General features: G+C 38.5%; 1 protein-coding gene across 9 annotated transcripts in view; it reads right to left on the reverse strand.

Annotated features, from left to right (window-relative positions):
* Window positions 1-21,839, reverse strand: part of LOC143020262 (uncharacterized) — a 201,683-nt gene that overhangs the window by 21,809 nt on the left and 158,035 nt on the right. For 8 of the 9 annotated variants that reach the window (XM_076176503.1, XM_076176475.1, XM_076176485.1 and 5 more), the window contains 7 exons: window positions 18,700-19,096; window positions 18,018-18,188; window positions 17,240-17,396; window positions 15,987-16,132; window positions 14,881-14,991; window positions 7,643-7,822; window positions 4,093-4,257 (listed from right to left, as the gene is read on the reverse strand). In XM_076176503.1, coding sequence (XP_076032618.1) covers window positions 4,093-4,257; window positions 7,643-7,822; window positions 14,881-14,991; window positions 15,987-16,132; window positions 17,240-17,396; window positions 18,018-18,188; window positions 18,700-19,096 — 1,327 coding nt within the window. The remainder of the gene's footprint in view (window positions 1-4,092; window positions 4,258-7,642; window positions 7,823-14,880; window positions 14,992-15,986; window positions 16,133-17,239; window positions 17,397-18,017; window positions 18,189-18,699; window positions 19,097-21,839) is intronic. The other variant, XM_076176511.1, reaches the window with a different exon arrangement.

Below are 21,839 nucleotides of genomic sequence, written 5' to 3' on the forward strand. Positions count from 1 at the left end.
GAGAGAGAGAGAGAGGGCAAGAGAGGGAGAGAGAGAGAGAGGGAGAGAGAGAGAGAGAGAGAGAGAGAGAGAGAGAGAGAGAGAGAGAGAGAGAGAGAGAGAGAGAGAGAGAGAGGGGGGGGGGAGAGAGAGAGAGAGAGGGGGGAGAGAGAGAGAGGGGAGAGAGAGAGGGGAGAGAGAGAGAGAGAGAGAAGAGAGAGAGAGAGAGAGAGAGAGAGAGAGAGAGAGAGAGAGAGAGAGAGAGAGAGAGAGAGAGAGGAGAGGGGAGAGTGGAGAGGGGAGAGTGGAGAGGGGAGAGTGGAGCATGGAGAGAAGCGAGTGGAGAGGGGAGAGTGGAGCATGGAGAGAAGCGAGTGGAAAGGGGGGAGTGGAGCATGGAGAGAAGCGAGTGGAGAGGAGAGTGGAGAGGAGAGAGAGGAGAGGAGACTGAGAAAACTGGGGCTTCCCACATTGCAAAAGTGAAGAAAGAACTGTTATTATTATTTGGTTCCAAAAAAGGCACAGGAAAAATAAAATAAAATAAGTAAATAAATAAAATAAAATCTGCAGGTACAAGATGAAAAAGTTGACAAAGCAAGATAGTTTATGAAAGAGGTTAGGAAGTATCACTTTCCAACAAGCTGGATGAAATATAATCCAGGCCAACAACATAAATAAATTTAAGGTGAAGATTGATAAGTGAAGGCATGAGTAGAGCTCCAACCCCATAAACTACAACTAGGTAAGTACATAAAAACAAACAAACACACACACTGGATGACTGATAAATTTTTTGAATAGACAAGAAAGAAGTTTCCTATAGACAAGTATATGGGGACAGTAGCGAAGGCCAAGATGTCACAATGGGGGGCAGTGACTAGACAAGTACCACAAAGATCACCACCTTCTCCTGTTAGATTCCTTATCTACATAATGACATGACAGAAGACACAAAAGCTACACAAACTTGTCTGGACACAAAGATCATGAGAAAGTGAGATGAGGAGGACTGTAAGTTGTTGCAAAAAGATTTGGATGCCTTATATGCATTGAGCCAAGAAAAAATAATTTCCATCTATCCATATACCAAGGGCTTTTTCCCCCATACCAGGGAGGTAGCCAAAGTCAAAAGGAATACACCCACCCCTCACCCATTCCACTCCCATCCACTACCCTTTCCTTCCTCTCATCTTAGCTCCTCATGGATGGGATCATCCCTATATCCCACCTGTCCTTAGTCAGAAGCAGAATGAATTTCAATGCCAGAAAATGTAAGGCTTTGGAAAAGATTACTAGCTCAATAAGACCATCATTCAATTATTGAATATAAAGTGAATCTACCTCAACAAATGAGGACAAAGCGCTGGGACTGTTGAGAAGGGGCCACCTGTTGCCTGACAAACAAAGCAAGACTGTGGGGGGTGGGAGGTACTGAGTGGTGAAAAACATAAAAATACAATGTCTCTTAGAAAAGTATCCAACTTTTTTCTTTTTTTGTGAAAACCTGATGGATTTGAATCAAGAGTGCTTGCATGAGCCAACCTTGAACCTTCATGAGCATGCATTAATTTTTTCCTGCCTGTCGATAGTGTCAGTTGCCAGCAAGCAGCATTTGCACAAGGTAATGTGTAGTGCTCTCAGCGGTTTTTCATTGCAAGGAAAATGACAGAAAGACTGAAGCAGCACTACTTCATCAAATTTTACCAGAAACTGGGCATCAGCCAGGTGGAAACCATTCAGAGGATTCAGATAGCTTTCTGTGACGATGCTATGGGCATCACACAGATTAAGGAGTGGTACAACCTGTTTAAAGATGGCCACACAACTGTGGAGAGCAAGCCACGCTCCAGTCAGCTATTAACATGCCGAAATGACCAGGTCATTGCCAAAGTGAATGCTGTGGTGATGCGGGACCGTCATGTTACTAGCCGAGAAATTGCGGAAGTGGGGGGCATCAGCACTTTTTCAGCACATTCCATATGACTGAAGATTTGGCCATGAAGAGAGTGGCAGCAAAATTCATGCTGAGGCTGCTCACAGTGGAGCAAAAGCAACTTTGTGTTGAAGTCTCACAGGACATGCTGGACTCTACAAACAGTGACCCCGACTTCTTGAATACCATAATCACTGGTGATGAGTCCTGGGTGCTCCAGTCATTCCGTCATTTTTCTTGCAATGAAAAACTGCTGAGAGCACTACACACTACCTCACGCAAATGCAGTTTGCTGGCAACTGACACTATCGACAGGCAGGAAAAAATTCACGCATGTGCACGAAGGCTCAAGGTTGGCTCATGCAAGCACGCTTGATTCAAATCCATCAGGTTTTTCCAAAAAATAAATGAATAAATAAATACATAAAGTTGGATACTTTTCTAACAGACCTCATAGTCTTTCACTATATGTGACATTGAAGAAGAGGAAGAAGGTAGAAGAGAAAGAGGAAGAAGATGAAGAAGAGAAAGAGGAAGTAGAAATAGAAGAGGAAGAAACAAGAAATAGAAGAAAAAAAAAATGAAGAAATAGAAGAGGAAGAAATACATGAAATAGAAGAAAAAGAAGAAATAGAGAATGATGAAAAAGAAGAAATAGAAAAAGAAGAAGCAGCAGCAGCAGAAGAGGAAAAATAGAATGAAAATGAAGAAAGAAGAAAAAGAAATCATAAGAGACCTTAACACATCTATGATTGAAAATCCAGCAGTGGTATGGTCCCCAGAAAAAATGAAAGGTACGAAGAGGATCAAGATACAAGGGATAACAACCAAAATGAAACTACAAACACTACCCCTGCCATCATGAAGAATGAGAGGGAACTTGATTACAATGATCAGACCTTTAACCACTTCAGTACGATGATCGCTACGTTGGCGTCATGAGGCATGAGTGGGTACACAAGGATGCTGGCATCAGTGTCTTGATCATATATATATTTTTTGTGGTACATGAGTTACCCTTAAATATGTGAATTGGTTTGATCTTGTTTTGTGTGTTTATTATTACTCAGAGTAAAAAAAGAATGAATAATACCGGTACAGCAGTGACTTTATATTCTATAATACAAATAGTGATGAATCATACATATGGCAGCTGATGTTGTGTGCGAGAATTTGACTCGTACTGAAGTGGTTAAAGGAGGATAAAATGGACACATATCTTGATCTGGGATAGGCAGTCATGGACATAAATTAAAAAGACCAAATGTTTGAAGATTATGAAAAAATATAGTCTTCCACAAAGATACATAAATTTCTGGAATAGCCTAAGAGCAGTTACAGCAAAAGTTGGGACCATACACGAGTTTAAAAAAATGTAAAACAATCAGAGGATAAATGAATGGAGGTTGCAAGGAACTACTGTTTTCATATAGATGCACAAACTGGATTAACCTGATGATATTGCACAAGTTAGAGTCTTACATGAATTTACGATTAGTTATGGTAACTGAAAAATAACAGACAAAACCCTATCAGCATAGTTCCTATCCTGTATACAATTAGGTAAATACAAACACAAAAACATATGATAACCATTTGGTGTCCCTTACAGATGACTTTGTGGTGTGGAATTTAATGAACCATGCCTTCTGTTCAAGTCACCCTTGGCAGGGTTTGAACCACCATCACCTCAACCTCCGTCACTCTAGCTTGCTCGGCCAGCGAGCACCCTACACATACCCAATACCCAGATCTATCCTGATGAGAGTTCTACCTAAACTAACCTTACCTTCCCTTTCTACCTACCCTACACTCAGTTCTTTCACTTTTTTATCCCAACATATTCCCCAACCTAAACCAAGCTTCATGATAGCCACTGTCCCCTTCCCTTCCTCAATCTATACAACATCTTCATTTCCACCATCTATTCCCTACACTTCTTGCCCTGTAAGTGTACTAATTAGTTCACTCCTTTCCAACTAAGTAACACTTTTCTTTTCATTCTTGCTGATGCCTGGGTATGTCATTCATTTTCATGGCACCCCTTTGTAAGTGGTATCTCAATTGACCCCTTTTCTGTAAAGTGGCACTTTTCCCATTTATTCTGGTTGCAACCAGTCTATTCTATTCATCAAAAGTGGAGGGGTTATGCCAATTTAAATAAAGTTGCTGCTGCTTACTGTCTGTTGTGGTTGCTGTTCTTGTTGTGGTTGTTGCTGCTGTTGCTGCTGCTGTTGTTGTTGTTGTTGTGGAGCCCAAGATGTAGACGGTCTTCCAACATGGGTTGTTGTGTGGCTTGGTTTAGGAGCTAAGTTAGGTTGTCCACGTACCAATCCTGCTGCTAACTGTGCCAACATCAGACATTATCAAAATTAGTATATATAACACCAGAAAGATGACCAAGGTTTCATGTCGTCATACTTCACTTCTTCACTAGCACATCTTTGTAACACCCCAATAACCTAGTTCATCATGAAGACGAAGATGGATACTATCTTCTTAATTACAAATACAATGATGGAAAAATCAAGCGCATATACAAAAACAAAAAACTAAATGCAAAATGCCAAGAAAACATAAGAAATTGAACAGAACTTTCAGAATTTTATTACAACCCAAAATTTATCCACAGGCATGGCAGAGAGAGAGAGAGAGAGAGAGAGAGAGAGAGAGAGAGAGAGAGAGAGAGAGAGAGAGAGAGAGAGAGAGAGAGAGAGAGAGAGAGAGAGAGAGAGAGAGAGAGAGAGGAGAATAAAGAAGAGAGGAGAATAAAGAAAAGAAAAAGATAAGAAAAAAAGAAAAAACAAAGATAAAAAGAGAAAGAGAAAAAGGGAAAAGAAAAATGAGAAAAAAGAGAAAAAGGGAAAAGAAAAATGAGAAAAAAGAGAAAAAGAGAGAAAGAAAGAGGAAGAGAGAGAGAGAGAGAGAGAGAGAAATCACCCTGAAAGATACAAAGGCTCAAGATCTCTCTTTATCAACTTCAACTGTACTTCATACACTTTTTCACAAATGGAGAGCTGACTCCCTGCCACTTTGCATTGGGGACAAAGAAACAGTCAACACTTACACAACGCAGACATTAATCCAAAGTTTCTTCCCAGCGAGAACTGGGGGAGGTTCTGAGAACTGTTTCCAGCTGCTGTAGGGCTGCTGGTTTTATTTTGTAAAATTCGAGACAACGATTGATTGATTTACACTTCCACAGGAAAAAATAGAACAAACTAAACATCACAGATTGCAACCCTCACAAAAGAAACAAAATAAAAATGTCTATTGAATCCTAGAGAACAAGAAAAAGAACTATTTCAACAACTAGACATCACAAAAAAACAAAATGAAACTAGAAAAATATGTGTGTGTGTCCACTGCACCTTGTCCACTGCAGTGGACAAGGTGCAGGGATGACCCGTCATCCAGTTGGTGCTAAGATGAGAGGGAGGGTGGAGGGGTGTGGGAGTGTATTCAGGGATGGAATGGGTGGGAATGATTTTATGCCTTTTCCTTTTTGGCTACCTCCCTTGTAAGGGGGAAAAAGCCTTGGTATGTGTATGTATGTATGTATGTATGTATGTATGTATGTATGTATGTATGTATGTGTGTGTGTGTATATATGTGTACACACACACACACACACACACAAGTTAGATGAGAAAGTGGTGTGTGCAAAAACAATACATGAATTTAAAAATAGTTTAGATAAAATGAGATATGAAGACGGGACCCCACGAGCATAGCTCCCCTTCCCGTAAAATACAACTAGGTAAATACAACTAGGTAAATACACACACACACACACACACACACACACACACACACACACACACGCACGCACGCACGCACACACACACACCAAGAGCTTTTTGTCTTTATCAGGTATGTAGCCCGGTCAAAGGCATGAAACTAATCCCATTCATTCCACTTCAATCCACCAACCCTTCCCCTCTCTCATTTTGGCTCCTCATAGATTATGGGTCATCCCTGTTTCCTGCCCATTGTGAAAATATGTAACAAATGAATGTGAAGTACATACCATATAAACTATCAAAGAATAAAGAATTAGCCCAACCCTACCCATGAAGCAGTTGTAGCAAACCAAGGTGGACTCCCACCTCCAAAACAGCAGCACAACATCATCAAGCATTTTCCAAGAACATCTTTCCAACCCACATTTTCAGAAAACTGGAAGGTAACTAAAAATATATGCAACATAAAACCATGGGGGATTAAAAAGTGTAATGAGGAATAGACATTTGGGAATGGATGCTAAGAGGAGATTGTATGAATGAGTGATTGTGGCAACAGCACTGTACAGGGCAGAAACATGGACCATAAGAGAGGAGGAGTTTGAATGTGTTTAAGATAAGGTGCCTGAGAAGTATGATAGGGATTACTTGGCTGGATAGTATGAGAAACAAGGAGATGAGAAGTACAGTGGGGGTTGAAAGGAAGTTGGGAGATAGGGTTGATGAAAGAGTATTGGGATGGTTTGGACACATGGATGGGAGTAGATTTTATGCCTTTGTTTTTTGGCTACCTCCCTTGTAATGGGGAAAAGCCTTTGGTAAATATGTAAAATCAGACAAAGAATCCATCCCTCTCTTTTCTAACAAATATAGGAAAAAAGAAGAAAAGAAAACTAGAAAAACATTGAGGAAAAAATAAATAAATAAATAAATAAATAAATAAATAAACAAATAAAATAAACTCAAACCCATCTTAAAGACCACAATCCAATAGCAATGAAGACCCTGGCAGATATTTATGATCACAGGCCAACTCAACTGAATTTTAGGCAAAGACCAATAAGTAAAGATATTATGATGGACTCCAGGAACATTGCTCCAACCCTGAATACCACAATTAGGTAAATTACCCCCCCCCCCTATATATATATATATATATATATATATATATATATATATATACATATATATATACATATATATATACATATATATATAAATATATATATATATATATATATATATATACATATATATATATATATATATATATATATATATATATATATATATAAATATATATATATATACATATATATATATATATATATATATATATATATAGTGGAGTTGCCACGATGCTGCCCTAAAAATTTCACTAATGCAAACTTTCTTTGCAGACTTATGTTCTACATAGTTAAAAGAACCAATGTTGAGCATTTCTTGGAATTCAATATGGCAGCTCCCACCATATTATATCATGAACAATTTTTACCTTCTGATCTGAATAAAAGTAATGGACAACATGATACCTCTTAATAGTGGTTTTCAGAGGTAACAATCCCATTTCTGAAATTGATTCAAAGATTCAAGATCAAAGGTAAGGTGAAGGCTCCTTCCATGTACTTGACCATGAGCCATCAACCTTTCTATTGATCTATCCCACAATCTCACTCTGCAGAGTGAGGCAAGGAAAAGACCAAAGAAAAATTTCTCATCTATGCATATTCAACAACCTGACCTCAAACTCTTATAACTTCACTCATTCCATCCATCCACCTCCTCCTTGGTCTTGCCCTCATCCCAAAACCAGTGAGTTATCTGGGATACTTCAGGGAAAAATTCAACCCCTTCAGTAACATCTCAATTAACCTGTTCCATTCTGGTTAGTACTGGCTTCCAATGGGCAATCTTATTCAGCTTCAGAAAATCCCTTTGGAAATGAAGGGGACACTTAGACTATTTTACCTCTGCAAACATTACTTACCATATTGGCTTGGGATGTGGGTGCACTAGTGAAAGCGGAAACCTGAGTGATGACTTGGTTCTCCAGCTGAATATTCTGCTCTAACACCTTCATTTGGTCCTCCAGCACAGGCAGCATTTCCAAGTTACGCCCATATGGAAGTTGCGCTCTCATTTCAGGCGTTATGTGAGGATTCTTCAACTGAAATGTTTAAATGTTGAGGTTAGCACAACAATCTATGGCATGGACAGATTTCCATATACATACCGTATATTTCCGTGTATAAGACGACCTTTGTATAAGACGAGGTACAAAATTAGAGCAAATTCTTATGAATTTATCTCATATCGGTAGTATAAGACGACTGCTAAATTACAAAAGCATCAGTGTATCAAACCTACCGTACAAAAAGAATTGTTTTGATTACGTTTATCAGCTGTTTTTTCCGCTTTTTCTCTTTTCTTTCTCATTACTTAACTGTATCCTTATACCAGATAAATTACTTACTGTATCCTTATAAACTCAAAATAAATGAAATAACAAAGCAAATCATGTATCATGATTTTCTGAGAACACACGTCAACTAACAAACAAAAATTATTTGTTTACGTTCCTGGTTCGACGTAGCTCACTCCACCGCACACAACGGTTGGCACACAACAATCTTGCGTTTATCAGCTGCTTGCTAGAATTATTCCTCGAATTTATTAACAATTGCCATTTACTATAAAGATATGCCAATAATATATAAGGTAAATATGGTTTAATTACCTTTATTACCAGTTCTTATCATAATGTGAATCATTTCCTGTGTATCGGTGGTTATCGGCAGGCTAGCCTACCAATTCATCTCACATAGAATTCAAGGTATGATTTTTATAGTGGTAGTATAAGACGACCCCCAATTTTAAGGGGTGAATTTTTGGATTTTAGGGTCGTCTTATATGTGGAAATATACGGTACTTATCAAAGCACAAGTGAGAGTATATATGATGTATAGACATACAACAGCATCTCTGTTGAATTTATGGGAAAAATTGATATATATATATATATATATATATATTATATATATATATATATATATATGTATATATATATATATATATATATTAGAGAATTAAGTGACCTAAAGAGCGAAATTGAAATCCTCGAAAGAGAAAATGAAAGAATGAAAAATGAGGACAAAAATAAAAATGAAGAACTGAAAGAGGTCACAGAGCAATTACAAGTTGTGACCGGAAAGGTGGAAGAGTCAATTAAAAAAACAGACCTCATTGAAATAAAAAATCAATGGAATCAAGAACAGGAAAATCAAAAAATATCTTTTCTCCATTTTCTTTAACCATCTCCAATCCCTGACCCACTACCCTTGCATTCACCTCTCACACCACCTCATCCATGTAAAGATTGAACAGCCAGGGCGACATAATGCATCCTTGACGAAGTCCCACCTTTACCTCAAACCATTCACTCTCTCCATTTCTAATCCTAACACAAGCTCTACTACTCTCGTAAAAACTCTTGACTGCTCTTAACAGTTTTCCACCTATTCCATAAGAACATAAGAACATAAGAAATAAAGGAGACTGCAAAATACCATAAGGCCTACACTAGGCAGCTCCGTATCCATCACCACCTGTCATCCCCATCCATAAAGTTGTCTAATCGTTTTTTAAAACAACTGATAGTTTCAGCGCTTACTACGTGGTTACTAAGTTTATTCCATTCATCGACCACCCTATTTGTAAACCAATTCTTGCCTATTTCCTTCTTAAATCTAAATTTGTCCAGTTTATACCCATTACTGCGAGTCCTGCCCTGTTGTTTTCTTATGATGACCTTGTTTGCATCACCCTTGTTATAGCCTTTGATCCACTTGAACACTTCTATTAGATCACCCCGCACTCTGTGTCTTTCCAGAGAGTGTAAGTTTAGGTGCCTAAGCCTCTCTTCATAAGGCAAATTTCCGAGTCCTTGTATCATTTTGGTCATTCTTCTCTGTACTGATTCTAGTGAATTTATGTCCATTCTGTAGGACGGAGACCAAAACTGTACCGCATAGTCAAGGATGGGTCTAACTATCGCTAGATAGAGTTTAATAATTACCTCTGCACTTCTATTCGTTACCGTCCTAGCAATGAAGCCTAATGCTCTGTTTGCTATATTTCTGGCGCTAATGCACTGCTTCCTGGTTTTAAGGTCCGGACTCACCAGAACTCCCAAGTCCCTCTCGCACTCAGATTTTTCTAAAAACATGTTATCTAAGTTGTATCTATTTTCGGGGTTGTGTAGCCCTACGTTTAACACGCTACACTTAGAGATATTGAAGTTCATTTGCCATTTCACCGACCATGTTAACAGTTTATTAAGATCATCCTGCAGAATCTGGGCGTCTTCTCCTGACCTAATTAGGCGTCCTATTTTAGTGTCGTCCGCAAACTTACTAACATCACTATTTAACCCATCGTCTAAGTCGTTTATATACATAATGAACAACAAGGGACCCAAAACCGAGCCCTGGGGGACCCCGCTAGTAACATTGCCCCACCTAGATTTTATTCCATTTATGGTGACCCGCTGTTTTCTGTTACTAATCCAAGCTCTAATCCATTCTAACACTTTTCCTCCTATGCCATGGGCTTTGATTTTATTTAGTAGTCTCTGGTGTGGCACTTTGTCGAACGCTTTGCTAAAGTCAAGGTAAATAACATCGTAATTTTCATTGTTGTCTGACGCCTTATATACCTTAGTGTAAAAGGATAAAAGATTAGTCACGCATGACTTACCTTTGGAGAAACCATGCTGTGAATCACGAATTAAATTATGCCCTTCAATGTGTTCTCCGAGTCTATTTACTATTATTGATTCAAGCATTTTTCCTATAACCGATGTCAAACTGATTGGCCTGTAGTTGCATATGGTCGATCTATCTCCCTTCTTAAAAACAGGAACAACGTTTGCCTGCCTCCAAGCAGTTGGAACAGAACCAGTGTCTACCGATTTATTGAATATTTCAGTTAACTGGTCGCAGATTTCAAATTTACACTCTAAGCATTCTTGGAAAAATTTCGTCCGGACCCGGAGATTTTGTAGCTTTAAGTCTGTCAATCTGCTTGATAACTTCTTCTTTACTAATGCTGATATTAGTTAGGTTATTTTCTTCATCCCCTCTGAAAATCGGATCGCAGTCAGGTACTTTATCTAACCTCTCATTAGTAAACACCGATAGAAAATAATTGTTAAACTCCTCACTCATTTTTTCTTCCGATTCTATCATGACATTTTCATCGTTTTTAATTGGTCCTATTCTTTCTTTATTTTTTGTTCTATAGAGGTGAAAGAAACCCTTTGGATTGGATTTTGCTTGACTGGCAACCTTGATTTCATAATTACGTTTCGCTGAACGTGTATTCCTTTTAACCAGCTTTGCCATTTCGTTATATCTTGATCTAAGGTGTGATTCCCCGTTTTTTATTTTTACGTAAAGTCCTCTTTTAATTCCGATCTCATGTTTCAATCTGTCCGTCATCCATTTGGGAGTATTACTATTTTTCCGTATTGACTTTAGGGGGATAAATGTGTTTTGTGCATTAATAATTAGATCAGTTAGATTGTTATACATTTCATCTAAAGTACTGACCTGATTTTTGGGCCCTCGCCCAAAAATATATCTGCAGTGCCTCCCACAATGCCTTCCTGTCTACCCTGTCGTAAGCCTTTTCCAGATCCATAAAAGCCCAAAAAACATCCTTACCTTTTCATAAAGCTTTCTCACATATCTGTCTTACCACAAAAATCTGATCCACACAACCCCTACCTGTTCTAAACCCACACTGTTCCTCACCAATTACTCCCTCTGTTCCTCTCCTAATCCTCTCAATCAAGATCCACCCATAAGCCTTACCAAATACACTCATGTTATCAGGGCCACAGGCAGATGAGTGCTTGAGATTATGTATTATGTGTTTTGTCTGACTGTCTATTAAGGGTGTATAGTCTGAGTCTGTGGGGAAGTCTTTCTTATGTCGAATGGTGCGTCGGTCGTCAGGGTGAGAAGTGAGATGGCTTGTCTGTGCAAAATGACGTATGAGTGCGTTTGCTTGTTGTCTGTTTGAGGGTAGATTGTCTGTTGTTGTGATTATTGCTGCGTGAGAGCGTGTAGTGTTACTGTTGGATAGTGTAATGCTGTTGAGTGTTTTGTACAATTTGCTGGTGTTTGTTTTGTGATCAAGTGCATTGATAAAGTTTTGCCAATTTTGTGTTTTTTGTTCATGTATTTTATTAGCAATCACAGTGTTTAGTGTTTGTATTTGGTCTGCTATGTTTTGAGGGATAGGTATGGGGGTATCGTGTTTAAGTGTGTCACGTCTGATGAGGTCTTGGATTTCTGGTGTGAAGTTGGGGTTGTGTGATTTTCTGTTGCCTCTAGGGATGTATCTCTTGTCTGCATTTTGTATGATTGTATTAAAAGTGTGCACAGCATTGTTTATGTTTGTGATTGGTGTACTGTTAAGTGTTTCAAAATGTTGTTCTGTCTCTTTAGTAAAAGCTTCCCAGTTAGCTCTCTTGTAATTGGTGTATGTGTGTCTGTGGCCAACTGGGGTGCATCTTGTTTTGGTGGTGATGATGATTGGAAGGTGGTCAGAACCAAGGGTTCCGACCACTCTCTATGATGTTTTTGGGGTTAGGCAGGGGGAGCAGAAGGTAATATCAGGAGAGGAGGGAGTGTAGAGGGCTTGGTGTGGGATATGTGTATGATTATGTGTGTTGTTCATAAGCAACATGCACCTAAAACACATTGGACCACAAGGTATACACACACTCACAAACATTGCAAACTACAGCTATTCACACAACACTATACCCGACATCTGGAAGCATGGTAAAATAATCACCATTCCAAAACCGAACAAAGACCCAACAATCCCAACATCGCACCACCCAATCACACTTCTCTGCACCCCCTCTAAAATCATTGAACGCCTAATACTTTAACGTGTCACACCACATATTCCCCTTGCTGACTCACAACACGGTTTTAGGCCACTACACTCCACAAACACTCTTCTGATAAACCTCACACAAAGAATTTTATATGGCATCAATTCAGATAGGTCCCACCACAGAACACTTCTCATAACATTAGACATTAGTAAAGCTTTTGATGCTATCCCCCGCCACAACCTAACAAATAAAATATATAACACAGACATGCACAATAACACCAAAAGATGGCTGGCCAATTATCTGGCAGGTAGGAATGCTCACGTGTCATATAATGGCCAATCATCGCACATCAGAAACATTAAGAATGGAGTACCACAGGGCTCTGTTCTATCCCCCACACTATTTAATCTATACATGCATGACTTACCCACACCAGACACCTCAGAAATACAAATCTCTTCCTACGCACACGACATAACAATCACATGCACACATCGTAACACAGACAAAGCTGCAGAAATAATCCACCCATACCTTGATACACTCAACACATGGTTCATCACAAACAGACTCAAAATAGCTCCAACCAAATTTACAACAACACTTCTCACCAACTGGACAAAAGAACACAAATACATACCTCATCTCTACATCAACAACACTCTAATACCACACACAAACACACCCAAAACTCTTGGTGTAACATACGATACATCCATGTCTTTCAAACAACACATCACAAACATAAAAAACAAATGCACACCTAGACTTAACGCACTTAAGTCAATCACTGGAACGACATTTGGACAAAAAGAAACTAATATAACAATATACAAACAATGCATATGCTCAGTGTTGAATTATGTGAGTCCTGCATGGGCTCCTAATCTCAGTGAGACACACCACAACACCCTTCAAATCATACAAAACAAAGCCCTAAAAATAATTACAGGCTGCACAAATACAACACCTACAGACCATTTACACCATGAAACAAAAGTCCTCAAAGTCAAGGACCACCTCAACATGAGAGGCACACAAACACTTGCCGCAGCCACCACAAACACATCACAACCGCTACACTACATAGCTGAACACCCACACACACACCAAGAAACATTAAAACAACACCCAAAGACCTTTATTACGCACAAATACTCTCTTCTCTTCCTCCACAACCACCAAATACTAGCCTCCGGAAACAAATTCATAATCATATCACTCACCGCTCCATTAACACACTCAAAGACAACACACTGCTGCATCCCAGACCCCCTGATATCCACCCTTCTGAATCATCTCTCCCACGAAAGGACAGAGTCCACTTGGCCAGACTGCGATGCGGCCACTATCCAGCACTTCTAAGCTACCAGAAGAGGCTGGATGACCGCATTGTGAACAGCTGCCCAGGATGTAACACTTCACCTCATACTATACAACACATAATGGAAGACTGCATTATACACAATCATGCACGCAAACAACACAACATACACTCTATAAAGGATTTGTGGGAAAACCCAGTTTCGGCTGTAGCATTCCTTGGGGAGACAGGACTGCTCGGACAGACAGTCTAGGGAACGACAACAACAACAACTACACTCAACAAGCTGATCCCTCTGAAACTACTACACTCACACTTGTCCCCCTTTCCCTTGTAAAGCGGAACTATACAGGCACTATATTTACTATCGTCAAATCTCTTAACACATCTCCACATCATCTCTCCACTACGACATTTTCCTGGCACTCTACACTTCCCAACCACTCCTTCAATTGGTTTGTCTCCTATCCATTCAGATCTCCAAATACCACTACATTAACATTTCTCCCTAAACCCTCTATGCACTCATTTAAATCTATCCAAAAAGCCTCCCTCTCCTTTATGCTCTTCTCACTATCAGCCCCATATGCACTTACAAAAACCCTCATCTCCCTTCCCAATTTCACCTTCATCCACATTAACAATGAAGATACCTTCCACTCCACCACATGCTTACCTATCTCTTCACTTACTAGTATAGCCATCCCTTCCCTCCCTCATCCTCTCTTCACTTCTGGCACCCTCCCAACTACACTCCCAAACTCAAATTCGCCCCTCCCTTTCAACTTAGTTTCACTCAATGCCAACACATCCATCTTTCTTCTCACAAACATACTGCCTATCTCTTCCCTTTTACTCTCATCTGTACCACATGCACATTTATTAAAAGAACCACACCTTAGGGTACTGGTTGGAAAACTCCTCCCAGACCCTCTTATGCCTTTGCTTATTTTAGGGAAAAATAAATGAATTAAAAAACACTTACATTAAAAACAAAGCTCTGAATCTTCTGATACTGGTTCAGGTGAATTCTCTGGATCTGTTTGGTAGCCATAATGACATTTTCTGACAATGCCTGAGGAGTAATACTTGGATTCTGAAATATAGAAAATATAATTACTGTAGTACTTTACAAAAATGAGGAAAAGAAAATGAAAAAGAAAAAAGAAGAAATGACCCCAAAATTCATTCATACACCACAAACAGCTGATTATACTCCAGTAAAGACAAAGCCATTATTTTTCTGCCCAATCTTATTAAAACTTGGGGCATACAAACATTTTTACAAAGGTTTTTATCATATATTAAAAACCTAAGCATAAAAGATATCTGATCTGTCCTATTGTCATAGATGATCATGTATAATTATACAGCAATACACTCCTGAAACTAGTGAATGGTTGACATTAGTACTTTGTAAAAATGCAAAAGACAACTTTGTTTAGTTCAGCTCTACAACTTGGTGGCACAATGTACATAGTACACACGTGCTTTTTAGTTTTACTCTTATTCCACTATTTTCATACAACTCATTCAGCTGCAAGCTGGATTTTTTCCAAAATAATTTTTGTTGCACACAAGATAATTTATTTTTGCTATACTATTCATATAACAAACCAGATATCACTTCCACTAGTGAACTCTGTACTCTATTACGGCTATTATTCACATACCTAAGTATTTTTATATAATCATGACATATTCAATATACTTCTTGACATATGTTTTGTTGCAAACAGGATCACTTTTTCTTTTCTAACAAGGAGCAGCACTTTATGACTTGCTCTGTTATTCACAATGCTGGACTTTTATGAACAGCTACTATCACAATAGACCACTACCAGCAAAGGAATTTCAAAGAATTTGTATTACAGATATTTACATTAGAACTAAATTGTAAAATTATACTTCTTTATTCCCAATGAGCTTTGTTTCTGGCTGACACAATGACCATCTACTTGCTAAAACTGTCTGGTACTTCCAAACATCAACCAATGGGATAACTTATGAATATATATACTAACTGCCTGAACTGAATTTGCAATCAAATAAATCTGCCTTACCATATACACAACAAATTTATAAAATTACCTGAGCCATGATAGCCTGAATGACACCTTGTACATTGAAGGGTGGAATGCTAGAAGGCATGTATGCACCACTTTGGTTCATGCCTCCATAGCCTGCTCCCATATTTCCAACAACGGACATGACTCCATTGCGTTGGGTCTGAACCACTGTAGGTGAGAAAATAATATAATGATCAGCATAAAACATTCCATGCCCTCTTACCATGCTTCAATATTTCACACACTATATTTCATACACTCAATAGCTTTGATGGTTAGTGCACTGCTACTTAGGCAGAGGCTATGCATTTCCTAGTTTCTCTGCTAAGATGGAGGTGATTCACATTTCGATAAATCTCATTTCAATGCCTTGAAAACCATACCCCTGTCAAATTGTGAAACCCCAGTGTATACCTAAACTACCTCAACATTCTTTAATCTATGTTATCAATCCCTGTTCTTTGCCTAACCTCCACATTTTTTACTCTACCAATCCTAATTAACACCACCATATTTCTACTCTTCATCTCAAACATATCTATTCCTTCTTTCTGCCCACCTCAATTTCCAAATATCTGTTCATTATCCAAAGGAGGCAGAAAGGAAAAACCCAAACATGTTTGACATGATGTAAATGAGAAGCAAAGTAGATGTTACAAGGATGCAAAATGCACATAAAACCACTTCTAAAGCAGGTGTTCTTAAAGTAGTGCCTCAACACCCCCAGGGGATATTGAAACCTGTTCTTGAGGGTATTCAAAAAAGAATCCTGGAAAATATTTTGTGTAAGAATTGTAGTTTATTCATTTATTTACTGAAAATAGAAATAAAAAGTCCCAAGAATTCATCCATTTCTTCATAGCCACCCTCTTTTCTCTCTCTCTTTTTTTTTTTTTTTTTTTTTTTTCTTAACACTAAATGAAAAAGTGAAAGTCGGGAGCATTACACTAATATTGGAGAGGGAGTATCAGATTGACCTGGAGGTGAACTTTGGGGTATCAACTGAAAAACTTTAAGAACCATTGCTCTAAAGTAGAGTAAATTTTTTTAAAAGGATGTCTTGTTAAATGCAACTGAATACACACTTTTATAGAGATGCATTTTGAATCATTTAAATAGAATTGCCAAGATATTCCAGCAGTACACACCTAAGAAAACGAATGAAGCACTTTCTTTCCCTTTTCTTTTCAATGAACCCTTGCCCAACATACTTCAAACATTTTATTTCAATTCATGTTGAAGGTAGTACCTAACCTATAATCAAATCATACTTACGATAGCCCTTCTTCTCATTTTCATAATCCTCCCATGCTGCTTTACGTTCCTCCTCTGAAAGTTCTTCTTCAGCCTGATTTTCAAGAAGGGAGTCATGTTCATGAAAAGTGACTATCCACTTCTTATGACGTTTCAACATCTCAGCAAGCAAACGATCCTGGAAAAGAGCAGTATGTTACCTAATGATTTTAACAATATTGAAAAAAAATATTGAAAAAATAAGTTGTTAGTGTGAGCATCTATCTACAGTAGGAGCAGAAAGAACTGACATGAATGTGGTTGTGACAAAACTTACAAGCAGAATTCAAACCCCATAATGGGTGCAATGTCTATCTATCTCTATACCAAGGGCTTTTTCCCCCCTAGCAAGGGAAATAGCCAAGTCAAAAGGCAAGTACTCACTACCCACTCCCCCCCATTTTATTCCCATCCACCACCCTTTCTGCCTTCTCATCTTAACTCCTCATGGATGATGGGTTATCCCTGTATCCCACCCACTGCCCTGGGTCAGAAGCAATGCAGCAAAACATAGTATTAGTTTGGAAAGTATACAACTAGGTAAATACAACATTTAACACACATCCACTCTGCCAGGCTGTATCACACACAACCATCTACATGTTCATGGACTGCCCAGCACTGTTAGCATGCTAACATGACCATAACATAAACAGAGTGGAGGAACTCAGACATTAGCCTGAGAGGGCAATTTGTTTCCTCTGTAATTCATTAACTAAAGCAAACCATTTTCCGATTCTGATTCACATCTCTGACTCACCTCAGGTAGATTAGGAATCTCTCTGTCTGATTCATCTGATGGGGTGAATTCATATAATTCAGCCAATTCAGCCATGTTAAAGTAGCGCTTGATCTGATGCTCGTCTACAACACGCAGGGCCATTGACAGTTTTGTCACCTGTCGAGAATAAATTTTCTCCTCCATGGTACCCTATAAAATAGACAAGAATAGGATTTCTCAGTGGAATATAAACCTTAGGAAATTTAATATATAGGACACATTGCATAAAAAGTACACAAATGCAACCCAAAATGCAAATAACAACTAATAAGTGTCACTTTTCAGTAGCACTACAATTAAAACTGCTCATTGTGCACCTGATATTTCACTGACCAAAACCCATGGCCACACAGCAGTTGGCAATAGTTCTTGAAGCCTCTAACATAGTTCTCTGAGAAGAAGTGGTATTCAGCTGTATTATGCAAGCATGGGGCTATTTCTATATAACATACAAGGAGATGAGGAGGAGGGGAGGGGGAGGAGGATAGGGAGGAGGGGAGTAGGAGATGAAGGAGGAGGAGGTAATGGAGAAGAAGGAAGAGAAGGAAGAAGAGAAGGAAGAAGAGAAGGAAGAGGACAAAGAGGGAAAGGATGAAGGGAGAGAATGGGAAGGAGGGGATGAGGAGGAAGGGAGACATAATGGAAAAAGTACAATTCCTACCTGAGCCACAAATCGATATACGTAGCATGGCTTCTTTTGTCCAAAACGATAAACTCTGAAGATGGATTGTGTGTCATGGGAAGGATTCCAGGAGGAGTCAAAGATGATGACACGATTAGCGGCCACCAAATTGATACCCAGACCTCCTGCCTTTGTGGATATGAGAAAAAGACGACATCTGTCTTTCTTGGAGTCATTAAAATATTTACACTGCTCCTTTCTTACATCAGGTGGAGTGGATCCATCAAGACGGAGGTAGTCTACATCCCGCTTCCAACGGGAGTATATAAGAGGAAGGGCATCATCTGGCATTGGCATTTCAAGTTCTTTTGTGTCAATCATGTGCAAAAACTCTTCTATCATGTTCAAGCTCATAATTGACTGACTGAAGACCAACCTGTTGGTTAATAAATAAATCAATAAAGTAGAATAAAATAAAAAGTATATACACTCACAAGATTATATTACCTACCCTTGTTAATTGCCTGCCATCTTTATGCATTCTGTTATGCATTCTAAGACTGCAATATTATCACTCTAGAAATCAAGAGTAACACACACTCTACAGAACAGAAAGTGGGAGATAAAGTGAAGAGAGACAAATAAAGAGAAGAGAGAAAGATAAGAAGAGAGACAGAGAGAAGAGAGGTGGAAATATGAATATTGAAATTATAGAAATGGAAATAGAAATAAATATAAAAATAGAGAGGTAAAGATAGTGATATAAAGATAGAGATAAATATATAAAAAGAGATAAAGACATAGATAGAGACTGGGATAGAGATAGATTAAGAGATAAATAGATAGCGAGGGAATTAAATGGCCAAACCTTTCCATTGGAAAGGGACCTCGTCCTAACATTTGACACTCATACAGCATTTGGCCCACAGTTCAGGGACCTAACAAAAATCAACAGGAAAACAATCCCTAGCATTGACACTGGACAACATAAACTCTAATAACCCTTACAAAGGGTAAAAAAGACTTTTTGGTATGTATATATATGTATGTATGTATTTACCTAGTTGTATTTTGCGGGAAGGGGAGCTATGCTCGTGATGTCCCGCCTTTGTATCTTGCAGTGTCTAGTTTGTTTTTAAACTCATGAATGGTTTTTGCGCATACTATTTCATTGTCCAGTTTGTTCCAAGTGTCCAAAACTCTATGAGGGAAACTGTTTTTCTTCAGTTCTCTTCTATAGCTATGTTTTTTTATTTTCTTTCCATGTCCTCTTGTGTTTCTTTTGTCCCAGTTAAGTAAGTTCTCTCTATCGAGTACCTCTGTGCCTCTCATGATTCTGTAGATGGTCAATAGGTCACCTCTCTCTCTTCTTTGCTCCAGTGTCGGTAACTCCAGTTTAGCCAATCTCTCCTCGTATGATAGGTTTGCAAGTGCAGGTGCCATTTTTGTAGCTGCTCTTTGGATTCTTTCTATTTTCTTTATATTCTTTTTGGTACTGGGGGACCACAATGTCACTGCATACTCTAATCTAGGCCTTATCAATGTAACTAATATTTTTTTTATCATGTCTTCGTCCAAGTATGTAAACGCCACTTTTATTGATCTTAGCAAGTTGTAAGTCTCCCCGACAATTTTGTTAATCTGTATATCATAGGACAAGTCGTTCGTGATAATTACTCCCAAATCTTTTTCGGATCCTACTTTCTTTACTTCTTTGGTTCCAATTGTATATTTTCCTGATATTCTGTTTTTGCTTTTTCCAAACTCCATTATGCTACACTTCTTAGTATTAAAGTCCACTTCCCATTTCTGACTCCAGTTCCATACCCTATTTAGGTCTTCTTGCAGTGCTTCACAGTCCTCATCAGTTTCTATTTTCCTTAGCAGTTTGGCGTCATCGGCAAAGAAGCTCATGTAGCAGTTCACGTCCTCATCCATGTCATTCATATAGATAGCAAACATTATTGGTGCCAGCACAGATCCTTGCGGTACTCCACTGATCACCTCTTTCCAATCTGAATATTTTTCTCTGAGCACTACTCTCATCTTTCTACCAGTCAGAAAGTCCTCTATCCATTTTAGTAGGTTTCCTTGTATTCCTCCTATGTGTTCCAGTTTTTTTAGTAGTTTTCTGTGTGGTACTTTGTCAAAGGCTTTTTGCAAGTCTAGGAATGCACAATCAGCCCATCCATTTCTTTCTTGCACTATGTCTATTAGTCTTGAGTAAAAGCATATTAAGTTTGTGGAGCATGATCTTCCTTGTCTGAATCCCAATTGTCTTGGGTTTAATATGTCATTGTCTTCCAGATGTTTTACCCATCTATTCTTGATTATTTTCTCACAAATTTTGGCTATGGTGCTTGTTAGTGATACTGGCCTATAGTTGGTGGGTTCTTCTTTGTTTCCTCCTTTGTGTATTGGTACAATGTTAGCATTTTTCCAGTCCTCGGGTATCTTTCCTTCTTTGAGTGAGCTGTTTATTAAGATGTGTATTTTGTCTGTTAGTTCTTCTTTGCACTCCTTTAGAATCCAATTTGCAATACCGTCCGGGCCATGTGATTTTCTGACATCCAGCCTTGATAGATGTTCTGATATTTCCTTTAGTGATGCTGTAAACTCATTCATGAGGGGAGATTTCTTGTTTTTATCTATGTCACAATTTGGTATTTTCTCTCTGGTGAAAACAGATTTAAAGTGATTGTTCATGACTTCGGCCATCTCTAAATCTTCTGTGTATTCTATGTTTCCTTGGCATAGTTTCACCATTTCCTGTTTGTTTTTAAGTTTACCATTCACATACCGATAGAATAGTTTGGGTTGCTCTTTGCATTTGTCTATAATATCCTTCTCATGGTTCCTTTTTTTCCTCTCTTCTCACATTAACATACTCATTTCTATAGTTAACATAAATTTGCCATTTGCTTTGTTTTTTGTCTTTTCTACACTTTTTCCAAGCTTTGTCCCTTCTGTCTTTTGCCTCACTGCATCTTTTGTTGAACCAACATTTAATGTACTCTCTCTCTCGCTTTTGTCTTGGTACATGCCTGTTTACACCTTCATTGTAGTTTTCCATCAATATATTCCATTTCTCTTCCACTGTTGTTTCTTCCCTGTAAAATATTTCCCAGTTTGCATTCCGGAAGAATGTCTTTAGTTTTGTAAAGTCTGTTTTGTTGTAC

The sequence above is a fragment of the Oratosquilla oratoria genome, chromosome 3, assembly GCF_046742065.1.
Source record: "Oratosquilla oratoria isolate Oo_2021 chromosome 3, ASM4674206v1, whole genome shotgun sequence".
Lineage (NCBI taxonomy): Eukaryota > Metazoa > Arthropoda > Malacostraca > Stomatopoda > Squillidae > Oratosquilla > Oratosquilla oratoria.